This window comes from Nyctibius grandis, chromosome W (assembly GCF_013368605.1).
Source record: "Nyctibius grandis isolate bNycGra1 chromosome W, bNycGra1.pri, whole genome shotgun sequence".
In the NCBI taxonomy this organism is placed as follows: Eukaryota; Metazoa; Chordata; class Aves; order Nyctibiiformes; family Nyctibiidae; genus Nyctibius; species Nyctibius grandis.
The window spans coordinates 15,186,640-15,209,703 of record NC_090694.1 but is presented as its reverse complement, the minus strand read 5'-3'; the positions used below and the strand labels follow the sequence as shown (position 1 = coordinate 15,209,703).

The following is a 23,064-nucleotide window of genomic DNA, read 5'->3' as shown; positions in this document are numbered from 1 at the left end:
GAGGTCTAGCAGCGCACCTCTCCATGTTGGCTCCTCCACCACCTGTGTTAAAAGGTTATCATCAATGCTCTGCAGGAACCTCCTGGACTGTGGGTGCCTGGCTGTGTTGTCTTTCCAGACTTCCTCTTCCTGATCAGGTGGCCTGTAGTAAACACCCACAACAGTGTCACCCCTATTAGCCTGCCCCTTAATTCTTACCCATAGGCTCTCTACTCGTTCTTCATCCACCCCTAGGCAGAGCTCAATACATTCCAGTTGCTCTCTCACATAAAGGGCAACTCCACCTCCTCGCCTTGCTGGCCTGTCCTTCCTAAAAAGTACGTAGCCATTCATGACAGCATTCCAGTCATGCGAGATATCCCACCATGTCTCTGTGATTGCAATAAGATCATGGCCCTGCGACCGCACATAGATCTCCAGTTCTTCCTGTTTATTCCCCATGCTGCGTGCATTGGTATACAGGCATTTCAGAGAGGTAGTCGAGCATGAAGGTTTCCCAGGAGAGGTGAAAGAGGATCCACCACATCTATACATACCCTTGAGGTGTTTGGCCTTCTGGTTCCCATCTTGGGAGGCAGCTAAGGAACATTTCTCACTGTTCTGATTGGCCTGGCTTATTCCCCCATTGGAAGCAATGGCATGAGCGTTGCCACTCTGGACCCCACCCCTTGAGTCCTTCAGTTTAAAGCCTGCCTCACCAAGTTGGCCAGCCTGCTGCCAAAGATTCCCTTGCCTCTTCTAGACAGGTGGATCCCATCCCTCCCTAACAGGTTATAGTTGTCAAAGAGTGTCCCATTGTCATAAAAGCCAAAAACCTTCACGACAGCACCAGCCATGAAGCCAGAAGTTGATTTCCACTATACATCTATTTCTGGCTGCCCCCTTTCCTCTAACTGGTAAAATGGAGGAAAAGATAACTTGGGCACCAGTATTTTTCACTTGCACCCCCAGGGTTTTGTAGTCTTCCTTGATTCTGCCCAGGTTCCAGCTCATGGTGTCATTCGTGCCCACATGAAAGAGTAGCAGTGGATAGTAGTCCGTTCTCTTGACAAGTTGTGACACCCTCTTGGCAACATCTTGGACCTTAGCACCCAGAAGGCAGCATACCTCTCGTGACTCTCTGTCAGGTCGGCAGATGGGTGCCTCAGTGCCCCTTAACAGAGAGTCACCCACCACGAGCACTCATCGTTTCTTTTTACGGTATCCACTGTGTGCTGCTGGTACGGTTTCTCTTTGTGGATCTTGATCATGGGTATCTATAGCTGTTAATGCTTCATATCTGTTTTTAGTCGTGATACTGGAGGGTGGAGACTGAAGCAGAGTCCTGCTTTTGTGGGTCACCAGGGTCCAAGGTGCCTCTTTCTCAGTGGTGTCCTCTAATGGGGCATGGTACTGATACCACCCATCTCTGCCTCAGCTCCTCTAATACTGCGCAGCCTTCTAACTGTTTCCTGCAACTCAGCCACTTCACGTAATAGAACATCAACCCATGCACACCTTAAGCAGATACTTACCTTTTCACCAGGGGAAGGGTTGGGGCACTCATTGCAGCCTACCGCCTGTACTGAAGTCTCTTTCCTTACTGGTTCCATCTGGGTGGAAGCATCAGACTTCACAGAGGCTTTCTCTGCAGAAATGCTGGTTTTGGCTCTGAGGCGAGTGCTCACCATTATGGCAGGGACCTAGCGCACTTCCCTGGGCTGTGGACCTACAGGTGGTTTGCAGGGCCCTCCCTGCGCGGCCTTCTGCACAAACTGCCATGCAAACTGCCGCGCCACGCCCTGGCTGACACACCATGCTCTGGTGGCTGGTGCTCCCTAGGCCGCCTTTTGTAGGAGTGGCCACACTTGTCTGGCAACGCCCACGCCTTGTCAGCGACTCTCCACGAGAGCTGCTGGCTTCTGGCGGGTCTCTCCGCTGCCCTGGCGTTTCCCTGCCTCAGGAAAACCCCCTGTGCACCAAGATCTGCCACTCTGCTGCAGGACGGGCCGGCTCCGGAGCAGCTCCCCTCGGCAACTGACTGCTAGTTTCTGTTCATACCCTCTCACCACGGTTCGCTTCAATGACAGTCTGGCAGGCTGGTTTTCATATGTATGCTTTTTAATATTAATTCTGTTATACTACACACAACCATTAACAATGATAAATATTGCAATGGGAATGTTAAAAAAATATTATACGTTTCATGTTTTTCAAAAAGCCCCACATTTTAAAATAAATTAATGCATAAAACTGATGGTAGAAAAAAAACACAAAACAAAACAAAACAAACACAACTGATCTGTTTAAGGCAATACTCTACGTGGACTGGAACAGAAGTACAACAGTGTGCTACATGTTCTGAACAGGAAAAAAGAATGGAAAAAAAAAAACCATACAAGATGCAGATTGATGCTTCGGGAGTGAAAAAACTCCCAAACCCAGATAATAAAACCAATGGCCAAGTTAAGTGCAGCATTAATACGCTCTGCGTGTCAAATGATTATCAGGTTCCTAACATGGACTAAAGTCAAGCTACAACAAATTTATCTTCCTAATTAAAAGGTTATTCAGGTCAAACCCTACATTTAACTCTACTTTGCATTTGGCTGTTTCACTATATGCAAGGACAGCTGGAAACTCATCTCCTGCTCCGAGATTAATGCAAAGGTTGGGAGGTCTCTCCTTCTGAAAGATATTTCCATTAAATACATCCAAAAAGGATCTCGCTTTCAGTGACCCCCAAATGCCTCCTGCCATCCCCTCCCCTGGGGCACCAGGCACCACACGAGGAAAGGAGACCTGGGAAGTATTTGCTTGGGTTGAGTTTTTTCCAAGCTGAGGACATGAAATGGAAGTGCAGTTTTGATCCAGACTCTGAGGAGTGCTGTTTCCTTGTCTGCCAGAAATGGCTATCTGGAGCCTGCTGAAAGCACTTTGCCAGCATGGGAGAAACCTAGCTTGTATCCAGGCTCTGGATACAGCCACGGTGTTTGCTGTTAAGGTTGGTGTGAAGCTCCATACCTGCCTGGACAGCCAATTAACCTCAATTATTAATGCAGCCCAGAATTTGGCCACTGGAAGGTGGACAATAATCATAATGCCAAAAAAATCCCCTTCTCCCTCAAAAAAGAAAAGAAAAGGAACAGTACCCACTTCCTGCCAGCTTTTCCTGGTGGATCCCCATTAGCTGCCACCTACGCAAGATCGGCAGCACCAGATCTCACCAGCATTGACCCAGTACATTCCCAGTAAGGTGCATGTCTGCAAGGTGCTGCCAGGGGGCAAAGAAGTTTCTTGGGACATGGTTGGAGCCTCTTGTACTGCCCTGCTAAAGCACGTGGGGAGGCAGCTATGGTACACGAGGAAAGAAATCCAAGTGGAGTTACTAAAAATTAAGACTTGTTATGGCCAACAACTGTCCAGACTGCCTTAGGTTCAGGTGGGAGAGAGGGATGCAGAACTGGGCTGAGAGTCACTTTGGTGCAACTGCCTCTGATGCTCATCAATAGTGCATGGGGGGGGTGTGAAGACAATAGCTGCTTTGAGAAAAGAGGAGTGGAAGGAGGACGTGTGCAATATAACAAGGCTTGTGATTCTAGAACTAGCCACTGGACATGGATACCGATGTTTACCTGTGACAACTAGCTATCCTTCTATCATCACTGCTGCTTCCCCCCCTTCCTGGTCTGATTCTTCTTCAGTTTGGGAAGCTGTGGCAGTTTGACATGATGGTCAGCACTGACTCTCCCATCCCAGTCCCCACAGCACACATGGTGATTCAACTACAGGATGTACAATGAGGTCTAGAAGTTGCATGTTAGGCACAGATCAGCTCTGCATGCAAGTGGTGCCTGCTTTCAGAACCCTTCAGAAAGCTATTTAATGGTGGCTCATTTCCTTCTTTATCAAACTGAAGGTTCAATAACCCCCGTGGAAGGGGTAAAAATGGTTAAAAATGTGCAAAAAGGGGGAGAAAAAAACCTTTCTGAATTTTCTCCCCTGCAAAGACTTCATCCTCTGCAAGAGTCTTTCTCCCTGCACAACTACAGCCCTACCAGCACATCTCACAGTGCCCTGCCCCAGCATGGCAAGGGCACAGCTGACAGGCTTCCCACCTGTGCCTCTGCTGCGGGTCTCCAGTCTATTTGCACATGGGCTGGCAGGCCTGAGACCTGGTGTTTGGGTCCCAGATCTCCTGCAGTGCTGAGGGTGAAGGCGGCTGGCTTGGCTTGCTGGATCACACCAAGGTTTTACACTAGCCTGGCTAACCCTCAGCCCCACTGCCTTCAGGTGAGTGAAGAGAAATCCCAGCCTCTGTCTCACCCACCATCACAGTTGGATCTCCTGTTGGTCTGATGTTTGCCTTGAGTTTGTCTCAGGAGAGAGCTGCTATCCCAGCTTTTCCGTGCAAAAAAACTGAGCAGAGAAATCAGTGAGCTGGGGATGGAGATGAAGGTGATAAAAAACAGAAGGGTTGTTGTGAAGAGAGCTTGTCCAAGTTTTCCAGCTCTCTCCATGGGTCTGTGTTACATCTCCCAACAAACTTTATGTCTCCCAAATCACGGGGACTTGAGGAAGGTGGGTAACAAATGGAGTCGCAGCTCTTTTGTGATCAGTGCAGAAGGGAGAAGGCAGCCCAGGTGGAGAGCAGTTCTTCCCAGTGAGCTCATCTGGGGCAGCTGGATGGGCAACTAGGGGAGAAATGCTGCTCTGGGAGGGCAAACATCTCGGCATATAATGGGACTTATCTCAGCATGGCCTTTTGGTGGCCTTTTCCTGGTGCCTACTGTGCTGGTTTCCAGTGACATGTCTGAGACAGTCACATTTTAATGAGGCTTCTTTTGTACCTTCCACTCCCTGATGCAATCCTACCACCTGTATCACCATTTGTTACTATGGAATGGATCCACAGACCAGGCACAACCAGTGAGATGGGCTCCTTCCAGGAGCAAATCCATCTTTTGCTGGAGCAGCTTTTTACAGAAAGAGGAAGGCTCGGTGCCACAACCAGTTTCTGCTGGCAACTGGGTCTGGGAAGCAATGGGAAGAGCTGCTCTCTGCAGGCACCATGGAAAGCTGCAGCCTGTCCTGCTGGTGCCCATGCCACTCTGCGACATGGCTTGCTGCACAGTTGTGTGGGCCATGGTGCTCTGCTCCATGTAATCTCAATTGGTCCTCGGCTTTTGCCTTCTCAGTAAACTGTCAGAGGAGTGCTCAGTCAGGCAGCATTTAGCTGCTGTCATCCTGGGATTGCCACCAATGTCAAGGGGGCCAAAGGAGGGGATGTAGCTGTAATTTTTTTGGAAGCGATGTAGCAGCTCAGCTGCACAATACAGGGACTTAAAATATGGGTCCCAGCCCCTGTGAGAAACCTGCACCTGGTTAGTCTGGCATTAATCTTCTGTAGGTAATCCCAGGTCACAACCTCTTCCTCTATGCTAAGTTGCTGGCCCTTCTGCTTCAGGGCTTCTGTGGCCCTGTAACAGAGGTGGGTTTGTCTGATGAGATGTGGTTCAAGGTTTGGAGCAATCCCTCACACAGGAAAGCCTTGAAAGGAAGTGACAAGGATGCCATGTTCTCCTAGAGGTGAAAAGCACCTTAAAATGAACACCTTCCCGTGCCTTCCCCTTAGGCTCAACCTAGTCCAGCTTGCCCTGTGGCACTGCCCGTCTATGCAGATGTTTCTTTTGAGCCATGAGAAGTAGAAATAGGAGGGTGATGTGAAAAGTCATCTCTGAAGGGTGGTAGAGGTCAAAGCCAGGGAATATTTACAGTGGCACATGTAGCCTGTGCTTGCTGAGCCAAGCAGCAGCCAGGTGACAAAGCCTGCTTCATTCTAGGTAAGAGGACATACCCCGTGTGAGCTTTAAGGGAGAATGATAAAGTAAAGGAAAAGCCCAGGCAAAAGTGCCAGTTTATACCCTCAGATCATTACATGGATGCTAAAAGTAAGAGTACGAAACTGTTGTGGGAATATCCCAAAGGAGCCCTTCAATGCTCTCTTCCCTCCCATCAGCACTCACTATCCCAGTTGCACTCCTAAGTTCCTTAACTCCACTAGTAGGGGATGGTGCTGTTGGGCCACCAAATCTTCTTACATATTCTCTGTGGCAGCATGCAGATTGAGAAGCCAGTTGTGCAAGAGCCAGCTGCCAAATAACTGGGAAACACATCCTTGCCAAACATCTGCCCCCAAAGATGTTTAATCTCTCTACTAACCTCCACCCCACAGCCTTCTGGCACATGCAAGCAACATCAGAAGGTGGTAAACAGAGGGAAAGCAGAGTTGTGTTGCTGTTCTTTGTAGCACTTTGAAAATACGCGTAAAACTTCTATAGCATGCTTTTTGCATCCTGTGCTGCAGAAGGGAATGGACATCAAGGGGGGATGTGGCTTGCCTGAGGTTAGAGCAAACATGTAGCATGTGCCAACAGCAGCAAGGGACCCCAGTTCTCATTTCTGCCCAGCAGACTCTCTGCAGTAGTATTCGGCTGTGGTGCCAGCTCGGGGACACGGTGTTTCTGGTGTGTGCATCTGAAAGTGAGCTTTGCTTCCTGCTAGTATCAGCACTGTACTGAGATAGATTAACTCAGACAACTGGGATCTGCCCTAGGCCAAGACAGCACTTGGCAATCTTTCTAGTTACTGCTTGTTTTCCTTTTCCTGTTGTTCCATTTGGTGCCCAGCTGAGTCCTTCCTTACTTCAAAAGCATCTTCATGTTTCTGTTGAGCCACATACAGAGTGCTGTACTTTTCAAGCCTCCTGCATGCCATTGTACAGCTTGCAGGCCAGCCCGAGGACTCATGGAGAGGAAAGGATTCTGCTCAGGATCACAGACCAATGTGTCAGCCAGCACACAGCTGAGCAGAGCAGGTGCCTCCTTTTGAGAAAGGAGCCAGAGAGCCAAACCAGAAGCAGCCGAGTCCATCCTGTCCATGGGGGAGCACAGCATCCTGAAGTCCCTTTTGAAGCCTGCACAGCAGGCTTGGCTGCCTGCTTTTGCAGTCGCAAGGCATCTGCAGGCAAGACAGACAGAACAGAATAGCAGACCCAATGGCCAAGTGTACATGTTGGGGATAGACATGCAGCAATGTCAGATATGATCCAGTGGCTCTTCCAAGGGTTGGCTTCAAGATATGTCTGATAAGACATCAAATGAGCCTTTGGAATGGTTGCCTGGACATCAGCCTTCTTTCAGCCAAAGGTTATTATACAACCACCAGAAAAGCAGACTAGATCATCCTCTCTAGAGATCTTCCTCAACACTAGGAGGATATTCCCCCTCACACAGACATCTGGAAATAGGGAGTTTGCAGACTGCAGAGAGAGAGTTGAGTGCTGAGACCCTGGAGTCCAAAGTCAGCTCACATTAAAGGGCAAAATTAACACCTGATAAAAGGAAAGGATTTGCTTAAACTCAGGTAATTTGATGACTAACATTACATAAAATCCTAACAAAAAGCCACTCTGGCTTTAGGAAGCATCAAATGTGAATTCCTTTGTGGAGGCACCAGCATCAATATAAAGAAGCTATCCTATTTGCATGGTAATTTAGATGGACAGCAGTGCAGCCTTTCATACTCTGTGGCGCTCCTCCCCTTGGTATTCTGTACGACTTTGGACTGAAAATGGGGCCTGAGAAGATCATCTGGTTTGGTGCAAAGACTGGAACAAGGAACGATTTGCTTTATTGCAAGCAATCTGCAGTTAGGAGAGTGCCCAGCAGCTCTGCAGATTTTAGGGCTTTATAATGCTGCGACACAGAGTCAGGGTCCATGTTCTTTGCTTTTGCCTTCTCTGGGCCATGGCAGCAGAGACTGGTTTAAGGAGAGCAGTGCCAGAATGGCCACGTATCTATACACCTTCCTGGGAAGTCACCACAGCATAACCTCCGATGAGGGCACAAGGAAAACCTTCTGGCTGAAGCAAAGGTCTGAACATGAGACCAGATAGGGAGAGCCAGCCCAATTTGCGGTTAATACATACCGCCAGGCCATCCATCATATTCCATAACAAGCCAACAAACATGCCCCATGGTCATAACCTGCTTAAGGGACTACAGTTCAGAAGGGTTAGTGGTCAATTTTCTATGATAGCCACGCGTGCATTGCCTTAATCCATTCAGCCTTCCTGATAATGACCCTACACAGGTAACTACTTTTCCCCACCCTTTCTACTTTATTCCCCTAATAAAGTATATGAACACAAAGCATAGAGAGGAGAAGCCAAAAAAATTGCCATTTTATGGTCCTGTACTGTCATGCCAAAACAGCTATTTGTGCTACTAACTCCTTCTGTGTGCAGTGAAAAACACTTGGCTTGTGCTTCTGTCTGTATTTGGAGGAAGCACTGGGTGTAGTTAACATTTAAATTCATCTCCTTCCCTCCCAGGGACCCTAAAGGGTTGTGCTGGAAGCAGGTGCACATCACACAATGCAAAGGGCTGAGGGCAGTTACAGGGTTGCAGGGTTGGGGAATGCTTCAGGGCACATGGCAGGCAAAAACCAGCAATAGGGGCAATAAAAGGACTTGGTCGTGGTGCCATGGGGCAGTGGTTATCAGGGAAGGGCTGTCCTTCAGAGGGGAGGCGTTAGCCCTGGGAGGTACAGTCTCAGCAAGCTTCATTCTGTCTTTGAACATGATAGCAGCATGACAGAGACCTGTGGGACTTGCAGTCTCCCAAGGCTGACCCATGTAAACAGATGCCTCGTTGCTCTAGCAGGCACACCGAAATGCTCTGATCTGAGCAAGGGCTGTGGAAAAGGCTGAGTGTGTGCAGCCCAGCTGGAAGGCACAGAGACTGACCCAGGAGGATAAATGCGATGAAGATGTTGCATGGTACCAATGCTGAACTGCAAAGTCCTGCTTTAGAAGAGTGAACATTTAAAGAGACTTGGCCATGTCCTATAGGATTAGGTCTGACTATGGGGTTTCTGTTAGATTTTGACTACATTCTCCATTTTAAAAAAGACTCCTTAAGGAATGCTTTTTCCCTTTTATCTTTTCTCCCTACACAGTGTTGTTAGAGCTCTTCCCCCCCGCCTCCAGACAAGTTGCTAACCCCACACCTGAGTTAGCACTGGAGAGGAAAGCAGGCACACGAAGGAAGAAGTGAAGACTTGGGGACCTGATGCTTTGTGCTTCTTTAGAAACATTTTGGAAATATTCCCTCTCAGCATTACTAGGTGATGAGAAGGGGAGAGGAATTCAACTGAGAAACACAGAATCACAGAATCACAGAATGGTTAAGGGTTGGAAGGGACCTCTGGAGATCATCTAGTCCAACCCCCTGCCAAAGCAGGATCACCTAGAGCATGTTGCACAGGGTTGCGTCCAGGCAGGTTTTGAATATCTCCAGAGAAGGAGACTCCACAACCTCCCTGAGCAGCCTGTTCCAGTGCTCTGTCACCCTCAAAGTAAAGAAGTTCTTCCTCATATTCAGATGGAACTTCCCATGTTTCAGCTTGTGCCCATTGCCCCTTGTCCTGTCACTGGGCACCACTGAGAAGAGTCTGGTCCCCTCCTCTTGACACCCACCCCTAAGGTATTTGTAAGTGTTGATAAGATCCCCTCTCAGTCTTCTCTTCTCCAAGCTGAACAGACCCAGCTCTCTCAGCCCCTCCTCATAAGAGAGATGCTCCAGTCCTCTGATCATCTTCGTAGCCCTCTGCTGGACTCTCTCCAGTAGTTCCTTGTCTTTCTTGAACTGGGGGGCCCAGAACTGGACACAGTACTCCAGGTGTGGCTTCACTAGGGCAGTGTAGAGGGGGAGGAGAACCTCCCTCGAGCTGCTGGCCACACTCTTCCTAATGCACCCCAGGATACCATTGGCCTTCTTGGCCACAAGGGCACATTGTTGGCTCATGGTGAACTTGTCCACCAGGACTCCCAGGTCCTTCTCTGCAGAGACGCTTTCCAGTAGATCAGCCCCCAACCTGTACCGGTGCATGGGCTTATTCCTCTTAAGGTGCAGGACCCTACACTTGCCTTTGTTGAACTTCATGAGATTCCTCTCCGCCCAGCTCTCCAGCCTGTCCAGGTCTCGCTGAATGGCAGCACAGCCTTCTGGTGTATCGGCCATCCCTCCCAGTTTTGTGTCATCAGCAAACTTGCTGAGTGTACACTCTTTTCCTTCATCCAGGTCATTGATGAATAAGTTAAACAGGACCGGTCCCGGTACTGACCCTGGGGAACACCACTAGCCACAGGCCTCCAACTAGACTCAGCACCGCTGATCACAACCCTCTGGGCTCTGTCATTCAGCCAGTTCTCGATCCACCTCACTGTGCACTCATCTAAGCCACACTTCTTGAGCTTTCCTATGAGGATGTTATGGGAGACAGTGTCAAAAGCCTTGCTGAAGTCAAGGTAGATAACATCCACTGCTCTCCCCTCATCAACCCAGCCAGTCATGTCATCATAGAAGGCCATCGATTGGTCAAGCATGATTTCCCCTTGGTGAATTCATGTTGACTACTCCTGATAACTTTCTTTTCCTCCACATGCTTAGAGATGGCATCCAGAATGAGCTGTTCCATCACCTTTCCAGGGATGGAGGTGAGGCTGACCAGCCTGTAATTGCCTGAGTCCTCCTTCTTACCCTTTTTAAAGACTGGAGTGACATTGGCCTTCCTCCAGTCCTCAGGAACCTCTCCTGTTCTCCATGACCTTTCAAAAATGATAGAGAGTGGCTTGGCAATAACATCTTCCAGCTCCCTCAACACTCGTGGATGCATCCCATTGGGGCCCATAGATTTGTGGGTGTCCCGTTTGTCTAAATGATCTCTAACTTGATCCTCCTAAACCAAGGGAAAGTCTTCCTTTCTCCAGACTTTCTCTTGTACCTCCAGTGTCTGGTATTCTTGAGGGCAGGCCTTAGTAGTAAAGACTGTGGCAAAGGTGGCATTCAGTAACTCTGTCTTCTCTGCATCCTCCGTCACCAGGGCACCCTCCTCATTCAGCAGTGGGCCCACGTTTTCCCTAGTCTTCCTTTTGCTACTGCTGTACTTGAAGAAGCCCTTCTTGTTGTCTTTGATGTCCCTTGCCAGATTTATTTCTAAGCGGGCCTTGGCCTTCTTTGTCGCCTCCCTGCATACTCTGACAACCTTCCTGTATTCCTCCCAAGTAGCCTGTCCCTTTTTCCACATTTCTGTAGACTTCCTTCTTCCATTTCAGTTTTGTCAGAAGCTCTTTGCTCGTACACTCAGGTCTCCTGCCCCCTTTGCTTGATTTCTTTCTTACTCATAGGGATGCACTGATCTTGAGCTCTCTTCTTAGAGGAGTTGGCAAGTTAACCAGCACTTCTGCACGAGAAGGCAGGGATGCTCAGGAAACAGCACTGCTCAGTCCTCTTTCTGTGGCCTGGAGCCAGGGTGGCAGTGCCCTGTTTTAGGGAGGGGGGGCAAACACAGCTTTAATGGTTGCCCACAGACAGCTAGTGAATAATAAAGTCCAGGAGTCCTGTGTGCCTGCTCTTTTGCTCATGCTGTGGATGACAGTGGGCCTTGCACTGAACAGAGTGAAAACCCATGATGTTAAATAAGTATCCTCCTGATCATGAAGAGGACTTCCTAAAGACTCAGCTCACTACGTGAAGATTTCAGACAGGGAATCTGTCCTTTGGGGTGGAGCTCAGGCTCTGTCTTGTGACTCAGGGGAATTCTGATGGGAAGCTCAGAATTTCCTTTCGCTTTCTCCTTTTCCCAGGCTCTAAAGCAAGCACTGCCACAAGGCAGGCGGTCCTTCCTCCTGGCAGAGCAGGAAAACACACAGACATGCCTGTGGCAAAAGATTTCATCTCCGAGAAAAATGCCAGCCCATCCGTCACCTGAGTCCTGCATATGCTGAAGCCAGCAGTGTAAGACTGGCTAGGGAGAGGACGTTTACTAATTCCAGAAATAATTTTGCATTCAAAACAATCTGCTGGTGAACTGGCAATTCAGTACAGCCACCTAATGTAATGCCAGGTTTCCCGACTCTTCCAGCACCAAATAAACACAATTGCTCCTGACATGGGACATCTCTAACACAGACCAAGCCTGGTTCACAAGTGGGCAGAGATGGGATAAACAGTAGTTTCCTCTCATGGGTTTTTTTCAGCTGAAGCTGTTCATAATCCTGCTGTTGCTGAAAACCCCCCTAAAGTCTGACACCAGCACAGAGATGCCTTCAGCGTTAACAAATCTCTCCCACAGGCACCAAGAGACGCAGTGTCGAGAATATCAACAGCCAAGCTCTGTAAAAATGTGCTTTCTTCGACTAGCTTTTCTGGCACTGACCTTCAGACTGCACAGCTCTAGTCCTGTCTTGTGCAGGACTCATTTTTTCTTAGTTGAACAAACTTTAAGATTTTTGGAAGCAGATGGGTCTCACAGGAATGAAGTATAGGCTTAAGTCAGTATACATGACTGGCCTGAACTCAGAAGTATGATATTCTCAGGCAAGGACTGAATCCCTGAAGAGCATGGATGGATTGCAGATTGAATCTGATGTGTTTGGTGATAATTTAATGTAGAGCTAAGGACAGATTGCATTGGATATGTGACACAACAGCTCTAGCTAGTACTGACTCACAGCGAAATGCCACCTATTTGTTCTCTTCGCAAGTGAATGAATTGTGTCATGCTAGTCCTGGCTAGCCTTGCCATAAGAAAAGATGCCCTGCTCCATTCCCATTCCTGTGCCCCGGTTATGGTTAATTTTGGTTATGCAAATGAATCAGGTTTAGTGAATGAATTAAGAACTGACCTCCTCCCACAGGTAAAACCCCTTGACACCTCAGACTCACCCCTGATCTTGTAGATGGATTGTTTTTGGTGGGCAGGAGTAACTGCAGCCCCATCTGACCCTTCCCATTCTGGAACAGACACTTTACAAAACATCTCCAGTGCCTACGCAAACCAAGGAGTTATCTCTGGACCCTCCTGCATTTGCTCTCCAGACCAGTCAGTTCTGCCAGGAACTGCCTGCCACTTTGAGCAACTTCTCTTTTGTTTAAACATAGTTTACAATAACTTATTAACCAATCATAAAATGAATTTTTTGGTTTCTCCTGGCTCCATGAACACAAAGAGGTGCATGTCCTACCATAGGAGGAAGCAATGGCTGTTAAGTTTTACAGTTATAGTGGAAAGCACTGATCACAGCCTGCTGGCCTCACTACTGGATGTGACAGGTGGTGGAGGAGGTGGCTTGGCAACACATGCAGGTAGGGTTGACCGATTTAGGGGGGATTAGGTCGAGGTCCTCATCATCTGGGATCTCATCTAACCGGTACCCATCCTTTAGCAGTTGGATGTTCAAGTCTTGGTTGATCTGCTACAGACAGAGAGACAAACAGTCAAACACTTGAGACTTCTTTCTGATGGTTGGAAGAGGAAGGAGGTCCCTTATTCTGGAATATATTTCCCTATGATTAGCAGCTGTCCCATCAATGAAAGAGTCCCAGTTTTTGACCACAGGTGAGGATTGCCTTCTGTTGTTCTAACTTCTTCCAGAATAGGAATATCTAGAGTGAGATATTCCAGAGTAGCAAGTCGATACACTATTTTATTCTGGAATAATCTTTCCATGAAGACAAGTCCTCATTTAAAGTAATGGAATAATAATTATAATAAACTGACTGGCAACTGGGCAGTCCCTCCTCTCAGTCTGGGGAACTATAGAAGTTGAAAGGTGGTAAAGCCTCTTGGCTTTTTGTAATCTTGGATTCAAGTGCTGTCTAGCCAGATCTGTGTGAACAACACTTTATCAGGGCCCAGAGGTGGCCCAGATAATTTGATCTGGTCCCTGCTCTTGGCCGTTTTTCTGCATTTCAGAGGTGTTTTGCCCAAAGAAGGGATACAAGGGGGAAGAGTTCCCAGCGGCTTGTGTGCAGAATGGCTGCTCAGCACCCTGGATGTAAAGTCAAATCCCACAGAAGCAGTAGCCAGAGTCTGAACAACTAATTCACAAAACAGCTTGGGAATATATTCAGAAGCAATGCAGAGGGATTAACAAGCCTGAGCTTCCCTGCCTTTTCTCTTTGAAACAGCAAGAGCTTATATCTGCAAGTCCTCCCTGGAATTTCTGGTGCTCCAAGGAAACACACAGTGGGTGACCCTGACCCCCACAAGAACTGGAAATCACAGCACACCCTCAGATCCTTTATTTGTGTCCTTGGCAAGCAGACAGTTGCTGAGCTGCTGTGATAGATGAGTTGAAGCTTTTTCATCACATGGGCCAACATGTGATGTTCTGCAGGACTGAGCAGAACTGGGAAAAGCTTGAGTAAAGCCAAAGGTATCTGTGAAAACAGCTGATGGGCAGATCTGTGTCTGTGCCATGGAAGTGTGGGGACAGAGCCAACTGGATCACCAGGGAAGAAAGAAACATGACACAGTTTCTGCCATGGCCCCTTCCAGGATCACAGAATCTACACCACTGGTAAATTCCTTGCAGAGCTGTTTCTGGCAGCACAAGGCCACCCTAAGTAGTTTCTGGCTGCTCTACTATTAGCATTCATGGCAAGGATGGCAGGAAAGAGTATAACTCACCTCAGCTGATGAGTATCCCGAGGAGGAATATCTGGACATGTCAAAGTCATCATCACTGCAGGGAAGGACAAGATACAGCAAAGAAGGAAACAACAGTTAGAGAGATCTGTATTCCCTGGTTAGCCCTATCTTTCTCATGCTGTGAAGTTGTACTTTAGGCACAGAGAAGTTACATCAAGGGAGTCTGGAGAGCAACTTTCATCTGCGACCCTCAGACCTTTCCATCAAAGTGCTCTTTACTCACGTCTCTTCCTACTTGTTTACACACACAAACTCATTACGGCATACGCCGAAGGGCACAGCAAGGAAGAGCGCAAGTGGCCTGCAAGAGCAGTTTCAGCAGGAATTAGCTTCAGTGCTGCACTCTGGCATGAAAACTTGCTTGCACCGTAATATATATATCATCTTATTAATGCTTTGCATACCTGTCCGTATCCAGAGCTACCAGTGGCTTTTCATCTGGACTCTGATCTAATGACGAATAGACCTTATTGGGAACGACGAGCCTGAAATAATTAAATGTTGTCCATTAACCACACAGTAAAGCTCAGTACCACACATAGTCTAGAGCAAAGCCATATGATAGTTAGGCTTTCCCCGTTTCACTTCCTTGCAAGTCCTCCCTTATTGGTGAAGACATTTAAATTGGTGCAATTCAGAGGAAGTGGGATGTGTCTCTGGGTAGCTCAGAGCAGTTTCACAGGGATGAACACTGGACATGCCTTGGGAACACACTCCTCCCTGGAAGAAAAAACAGTTGGGACACTCCACACTTCAATCTGGTGAACCTGTTCAGCTAGCACTGCTTGTCGTATCAGATTGCTCATTTTTGTGTTGCTTTTTTTTCCCTAGCAATGTGTACATGACACTAGCAATAAGTAAATGGGAGAAGGAGGCTAGGGGAAGGCAGAGGCTTGGTGCTCCTACTATTCTACTATTGGAAATCAGGGATTTGGTCTTTCTGCATGAGTCCCTACCCAGCCCCCACAACACATCACTTCTGAGGTCTCGCTCCTAAATTTAGTAATATGAGAAATATGAGCTGGTGGGTGCAGCGTAAGAGCCCAGTCAGACAGAACTTTTAAAATCCCATTACTTTATGATGACTTTCACTTCATCAGAAGTATTGCAAAGGCTGATGACGACTTTGCACCTTTAATTGCCTGAGAGAGTTTGTGTAATGGAATACAGGCTTCAGAGCTTCTAGGATAAGGAAAATACATTAATTCAATGGTATCCAGTTCACAACAGAGTTCTTTCATCCGCAAAACTGCACAAAGACTTTGGTTCATATTTAAAATAAGATCAACCAAACCAAGCAAATGGAAGGAGATTCTACATTCAGCAGGTGGGAACAGTAAGACTGATGAAAATCTCCTTGTTCAGTGGGTTAACTCAGGTTGTCTCCCAAATGAAGAACTGGTCTTTAACAACACACAATGATGCACAATGATGCTTTACTAAGAGTTTAGAAAATATAAATCTAAAGATGATAATCCATCTCATGCATGCTCCAACTGCACTCTAACCACCTGCAATGTTCTTCTGCTTCTGCTTAGAAAATTTCAGGAAGCCATTACAATTTTAGCAATACAGAGGCCTGCAGGCTCAGGGAGAGTAAAATATATCAAATGTTATCACAAAGCAGATGTATAGGCTCACGACTAGTTGTATTTTCTTATTGTGTTCATTGAAACGCAAGATTAAATAAATGAATTTTAAAACTGATGCAGAATTTCCAACCTGCAACACCAGGGAACTGGAGAAAATGGGATCCATATGCAAAATTCAGTACCTCTTCCCATAGCACTGAGACACTGCTCCTAAAGCATGTAGGAAGGAAGTCAAGAAGCAAGATGTCTGGAACTAAAACTGAAGCTGTGATCTGGCAACAGCAGCTTGCTCACACACATAAGTACTGACTTCCATGCTTGCTCTCCATTTTTCAAGTCAGTGCTCCATATATACTCACTGACAATTGTTACTGTATCATGAGTGAAAAAAGCACTATCAGGGGATCTAGGAGAAGAGCCCTTTGTGGTGCTATTTAATTGATTAAAAAAAATTCACATCATCTTTTTCTTGAGAAATGTCTTTTTTCTTAATAACACAGAACTTCAATTGTTCTGCAACAGACAAAAACTGTGATAATATTTTTGCCCCTGATCTAAATCTTTCCCTCGCATCCTGATTGTCCTTATTTTTGCTTCCCACTGTCCTTGGAACAAAGACAGATTGCAGTCATAGCTGCTTTCATCTGCAGGTGTCCTAGTATGAGCTTCTTGTCTTGGTGTTTTTGCTCACTTAACATGAAATATGTTATGACAAAAATCTGAGTTTAGGTTCTCCTCAGAGTGGGCTACAATATCTGGCTGTGTGGAAGTGGTGCGAATGGTGTTGTAGGCTCTGCCTGTGCTCATAGTGAGTATGCCAGCATCACCCCAACCTTGTTCACATTTTATTTGCTATTAGGGAGACTGAGCGTGTTATGGATTCAGATCCTTTCACCTCTAAGGCTGGCTGTGCCCCTGCCCCAGGAGAAGACCGAATAGTGAAGGCAACCTGGTACTAGAGGCTGCATGTCAGAAATTCATACAGATAATACAGAAGAACAGAAGCCTTGGGGAAGGAGGAGGAGGAGGTGGAGTAGAGACTAGGAGAGGCAATGTGGTTTGCCTGAACTAAGGAAAACATATTTGATGAGAAGAGCAGAACTGTTAAAAAAGTGGAAATGGCTTTAGCTTATTCTCCTGCTGCAGAGACCAGAGGAAGCCAACAGTTCAGACTTAAAGAACTACCATAACCTGGACGTTTTGCAGCGTATCCCACTGGAGTATTTCTCATTGTACTGCAGCCATTATTTTGTGAAAAGAAGCTGCTTGAACAAGCTTGTGGCATTTCTGCCTTCCCGGGGTTGCCCTGTCTATGGCAAGACAGACCAAACCATTCTGAGGTATTACTAGGGCTGTGCTTGTGGTGATGCTTGGTTCCCAGAAAGCCAAGGGAGCTGGGAGATGAAGAGACATGGGCCAGCGAGAACCTGTGCCAGACACCTCCCAGCCATATGGGAACAATGGAGCTTGGCTACATCTTCTATTAAAGCAATGGCTGCAAACCTCTGTTTTGCAGATCCCAAGGGATGCTTCTAAAAGCTGTGTGGAAAGTAACTAAGAAAAGCAAGTCTACTGCCAGCAGGCTTCGCTTGGCTGTGGAGGCATCCACATGTCCTCTGAACAGTGCTCAGGTCTCCATAAATGGAATAAAACTGAGATGGCTGTTCAAAAGCTTTTGTCAATGGGTGTCACTGCTCTGCCTTTCCCCACCCAAATCACTCCATCGGCAGCTTGGAAACAGCAGCCTCTCCAAGCAGAAGTCACTAAATTTACAGGCAGGCACCTGTACTTATCCCATCTTCTCTCCCTTACCATGTTCCTTCACTAATTTCAGTGTTTCTAAATTTCTCAAGCAGCAAATCTGCTACCATTCCTCTTGGGAAGCTAGCGTGCAGCCTATTGCCAAAAGAAACCAAGTTTTTCCAGCTTGTATTTGGAAGACAAGGAGAAGCATGGAAAAGCCAGCTGAGGGCATCTGCTGAATTTCTTGCTGCCACTAAGGGCCTGGCTCCTTTATATGGTCTCAACAACCAAACACAGAGCAGTGAGCAGTGTATTCCAACAACATCACAGGGGCTTACAAATAAAACTTGACAAAGTCCTGGCATGATTTATGACTATTATTGTGAGTTTTGGGAATTAATGTGAACAAGGAACCTCATCTGTCAGTTGTGTTGCATATAGAGAGGCTCTGACCTGCAGCTTCTGTTCTACTTAATATATGGTAATCCATGCAACTTTCTCATTCATCAATAAACACCCAGCATTCATGCAGATTCTGCTGTCATTCTAAGTGAGATCCTCCAGTAAAAACTGACACCTTTCTAGTAGCATGCAAAGTGTGCAATCCCATGGACTCAGGGGGGTTCCTTCCTCCTGAATGCAGGTAAGTGATACACTGTTGTACTGAAGCTTGCATGGAAAAAATAGAAATACTCTAAAAGAAAGTATTCAGCCAAGAACATATTTTTTTTTTTACAGCAGTTTGTAGCACTGTCTGATACTGTCATACAGACATGTGCCAAAGCAGCTCCAGCAAAGTATGACCATGCTGTTCAAAGTGCAGAGAAGGTGTATAGCAAAGCACACAGAGATGGATTATTCACAAGCCTTTATTAAGTCAATCAGTATGGAGAAGGGGTCATCATCAAAAAGGAACAGGGGAACTACTGGGATAAAAGCAGCCAAGGCAGAACTAAGTTCTAAACCAGTTTGCATTACATGAAGCAGCATCGTACACTCTCCTGCTGGCAGGATTATGTGCTACGTGAGGCTACCCAGAACATGCAAGACAGCCATATCAAACCCCTGATTTCGACCAGGCTGGGCTGCCTCTGCCTTCTTCAGGCTGCACTGTCACCAGTCCTGGGCCCAGCTGTCCCTGCATCTCCCCAGGGGATGGGATGCAACACAGCACAGAGCATCTGGGCCTGCCAGCTCTGGGAAGGGCCATCACTGCTCTCGCAGCGTGTTTGGCAGTAGGCAAATAGCAATGAACATCATCTTTGTCCATCCTAAGGTCATTAGGGATTGCAGCTTAGAGCACAGCTGAGTGCTTTTCCAGTCCTTTACCTTGTTCGTGCCATCACGTTGTTCTTCTTGGGCTGCTGATTAACTGGGCTTCCCATGTTGCCATTCTTCAGGGAGCCCTTCCGAGCCAGCTCCCTCTGCTTCTCTGCATATGCGATACAAAGGGGAAAAGCAAAATTAGGGCAACAGCCTGGCTGGCCACCATACAGCTGCAGAAACCCAGATTTGATAGCAGCAAAAGCATAGCAGAATTAATAGCAAAGGACATGAGCTCTCCATCTCCCAAGCAGGGACACTGCAAAGGCCAGATGAGCTGTGTCCCATTGCCTACAAGGTCACCAGGGACTAAAGCTAACATACCCTGACTCACAGCAACTTCTTGACAACGCCTCACTAAGATGGTCATGAAGCTTCTGGATGAGAACCAGCTGGGGCAGAGAAAGGGCAGAGACCTTGCCTCTATCTGCATCTGGTTGCTACATGGACACTAAAACTGTGCTTTGTGTTGGGCAAGGGAATTGATCCTTTTACTTTTTCTCCTCCTACTGAGGCCACCACTGAGGGGCCCAGTGGGGACAGAAAAGTGTCTCCATCAAAGCAACACCAACATTTAGTGTTACTCCAGCCTAGCTTGACACTAGGCCCAAGTTATTACCGTTTCCCTGGATGGCAACTCAACAGACTAACACATCTCACACCAGAAAAGGTTGCTGCCTCCCTTCTTCTCTTCCTGGCAAACTGTGATGTCCCCCGTGTGTCTCTCTCTTTTATCTCACGTTGATTCTTGAGAGCTTGCTTTCTTTATTTAAAAAAAAAAAGTGAAACATTTTGCAGCTGTATTTTTAAATAGCATATTGTTTGCTTAAATTTTCAGAGCTTGTTCTACTTGCTGCTGAAATGTACCTTAAAACTTGGACAGTACATCGAGCTTTCTTTGCGTATCCAGTGCAAGAGGAGATTTAAATTAGCTTCTCATTTAGGAGAGACTATTTCTCTTAATAACTTCTCACCTCACCACAGGATCACAACTAGAATTCAGGTCCAAAAGCTAAGCCTTCTGCAGATATGCAGTGTTTGTGCTGTATTAATACGTCCCTGCCTCCAGCAGGGATAGGAGCCCATGTATGATGTGTTATCATATAAACTGATATTCAGTTTTCTGATTCAAAGTCCTTCCTTGTTTCTTGTGGGAAATCAACCGGGTTGAGTTAGCAATTAGCCACAAAAGTTGAGCTAACTGCCCCAATCTCATTCTGCAACGCCAGGCAAGACTTGCAGGGAAAAGCCAGTAAGGCAGGAAAGGGCCCGGTTAAAAATGTTCTCCAGAGTGTGAGAAAATGTTGGGAACTATTTTTGTGCCATGCCTGAATAATAGGGGTTTACCAGACTGCCGCCTGTGAAACCTGAATAGTAAATTCACACCTGTGGTGTGTGAAATGTGCTGATATATTTTTTTTCTCTTGGAGAGAAAAGCACCTTTTCCCACTTGTCTTGGGAAAGTGGTGTGCCTACCAGGGTGTGTAAGTGCAAGATGGGCCAACTCTGTCCTTTCCACACAGGTAAGAGCAGGGGGACACATGTCCAAGGCCGCCTTTTTTGAGGGACAAATAAGTAGCAGAAATGCTTAGAGATTGTGGTGATGAGCGTGGCTGAGGAACCTGCAGAGAAGAGTACGTACTCATACAAACCATGCCTGGTCCTGCTCCTGCTGACGGCAGAGGTGAATAAATGCTCATTGAACTTGGCGGGAAAAGGACTAATAACTCTCTCTGGCATGAGCAACAGAGAGACTGATACAGGATCAAAGTCAAAACCTTAAATCAGAGCAATTTCTCAGGAATGGAACTTGCAAATGCATTGGTTATCTTCGTCTCCAGAAAAAAAGGCTGGTATTTTGCAGGCCACATTAATTTCGCTATTCAGACACAGAGGGATAAAGCAGGGTTTAATGGAGGCAAATGTTTACAGCCCTAAATACAAACCGACTTCCATTCATCTACACCAGAAAGTCCAGTGCTGACCACAAATACACAGCACTGAGAAGCTGCCAATACTTTAAGAGGCTGTATACACAAAAGGTACCTGACTCAGAAATAAGGTTACAGGTTTCATTTTCTGTCAAGACAGTTAAGGCCTGCCTGAGCCTTTTAAATGGACAGGCGCTCTCTGCTCAGTACAAGAACTAATGCTCTTCTTCAACTCAGATTACTCATTCAGCCAATGAATCTGGACTTTTGCTAATTGTCTTTTTCCTCCAATAGGTCTCCCCATGACTATTTCTATGCTCTTACTGAGGGCTATTGCAATGTGTGGGCCTGAACAATGCAATATTTCCTATTTAACTCCTTCTTTCTCTTATTTAGTGGCTTGGAGTGAACATTCCCAAAGCAATGTAAGTGCGGTAGGAACATCCATGCCTATGTCCCCAGCCAAATTCCTTAAGCATGAATCAACAGTTCAGCTCCCTCTTGGATGCTATGAATCCTGAGTCCCTGGTAGCCAAAAAGTGAGGGCTAGCAGGAGGAATGGGAAGTCTACCCCTGGGGTGTTCGGACAAGCTCCTAGAAGGTGGTGGAGATGCGCATGAGTCACTTCAGGCTCTGAGGCAAGGAAAGCTGCTTTCTGAGCTGTACAAGTATTATGAACTACTGTTACTTCCACCATCACCCAAAGGATCTGTTTGGGTGCCAATCTCCTGAAGTAATTCTGGGCTATAAAATCCAGCACACCAACCATCAGGTCCATCAGAATGGAGGAATGAAGTTTTCAGTACCCATTTTCTGCTCAATGCTTCCTCCTGGCATAGCAGGTGGAGTTTGTGAACTCCATTTCTAGGTAGCGAGCTCTTTCCCAGGCTTCCAGCTCTTTTGGTTTTGGCCCCCAGATGTTTCTTTGAAGGCCAGGGCCCCAAACTCTAAGTACCTAAGTTCCTTCTAGAAATGTGACTGATTTAGGCACTTCTAAAGATGTTACTTTTGGGGTCTAACATTTTAACAAAAATATGTAATTTCACAAATTAAAATAGTTATAGAAGCTGCGATCACACACATCAACCAGCACAGTAAAGAGAAGGTGAGAGAAGGAACCACAACCTACCCTCAATAAGTAAATGGCATTTTTTCTTTAAAGTCTGTCTCATATTGGCTGATGCTACACCCAAATGAGCATGAATCCCAAGATCACAACCCTCCACTGACTCAACTGTGCTAACCTTTGTGTGAAACCTGGGAACTATGCAACTGGGAAATTCTCAGGGCATAAAAAGCTAAGATGCTCTTTCCTTCTGAGTCATCCCAGACTCTCCAGTACAGTAGTCAAGTATTCCCCACTGGACTTAGACGAGACCTGCATTCCCGCATGTCTCCCCCAGCCTCAAGGCCACTGCTTAGCTTGAGACATTGTGGGCATGGCCCCACCAGAGAGGATAGGCATAGTTTGTCCTCAGCACTTAGCAGTTTCTGGCACTGGCTATGAAAAGGCTCTCCATGTCCAGGACTGCCTGTGCTGCCTGCAGCGTTCCAGTACGTGCAGTGAACTTCCAGGAAGGCAATGCAGCTTGATGGAAAATCAATGTTGACCCTATGAAACTACCTAATTCTGGGCAACTCTCAGGCACCAGAAGAATAAGGAAGGGTTGTTAACAGGCACTCCTGGCAAATACAGAGAAAATGGAACATACAAGAACAAATGAAGAAATGGAAGACTGTTATTTCCAGCCATTGGTTATTTTGTGTCTGGTGAGTTTGCTGTTTGATGATCAACAAAAAGCTAATACAGCAGAGATACAAGGTGAAGGATAGAGACTTGAAGATGGGGAAGCCAGAACGAAACAAGACTGCTCTCCAGCTACTTCAGAGAAATCACTAACTGCTGGCAGTAAAAGATCAGTATAATAGCAGAGCTC

The 23,064-nt window shown here is 46.8% G+C and overlaps 1 protein-coding gene across 4 annotated transcripts in view; it reads right to left on the bottom strand.

The window, feature by feature from the left end:
* Window positions 1-13,141: 13,141 nt before the first annotated feature.
* The window catches only part of LOC137675689 (protein FAM219A), a 132,414-nt gene continuing 122,491 nt past the window's right edge, over window positions 13,142-23,064 (bottom strand). The window contains exons 3-6 of one of the 4 annotated variants that reach the window (XM_068421859.1): window positions 19,203-19,305; window positions 14,943-15,023; window positions 14,518-14,572; window positions 13,142-13,300 (exon numbers count right to left, since the gene is read on the bottom strand). In XM_068421859.1, coding sequence (XP_068277960.1) covers window positions 13,142-13,300; window positions 14,518-14,572; window positions 14,943-15,023; window positions 19,203-19,305 — 398 coding nt within the window. The remainder of the gene's footprint in view (window positions 13,301-14,517; window positions 14,573-14,942; window positions 15,024-19,202; window positions 19,306-23,064) is intronic. The other 3 variants (XM_068421860.1, XM_068421861.1, XM_068421863.1) reach the window with 3 other exon arrangements.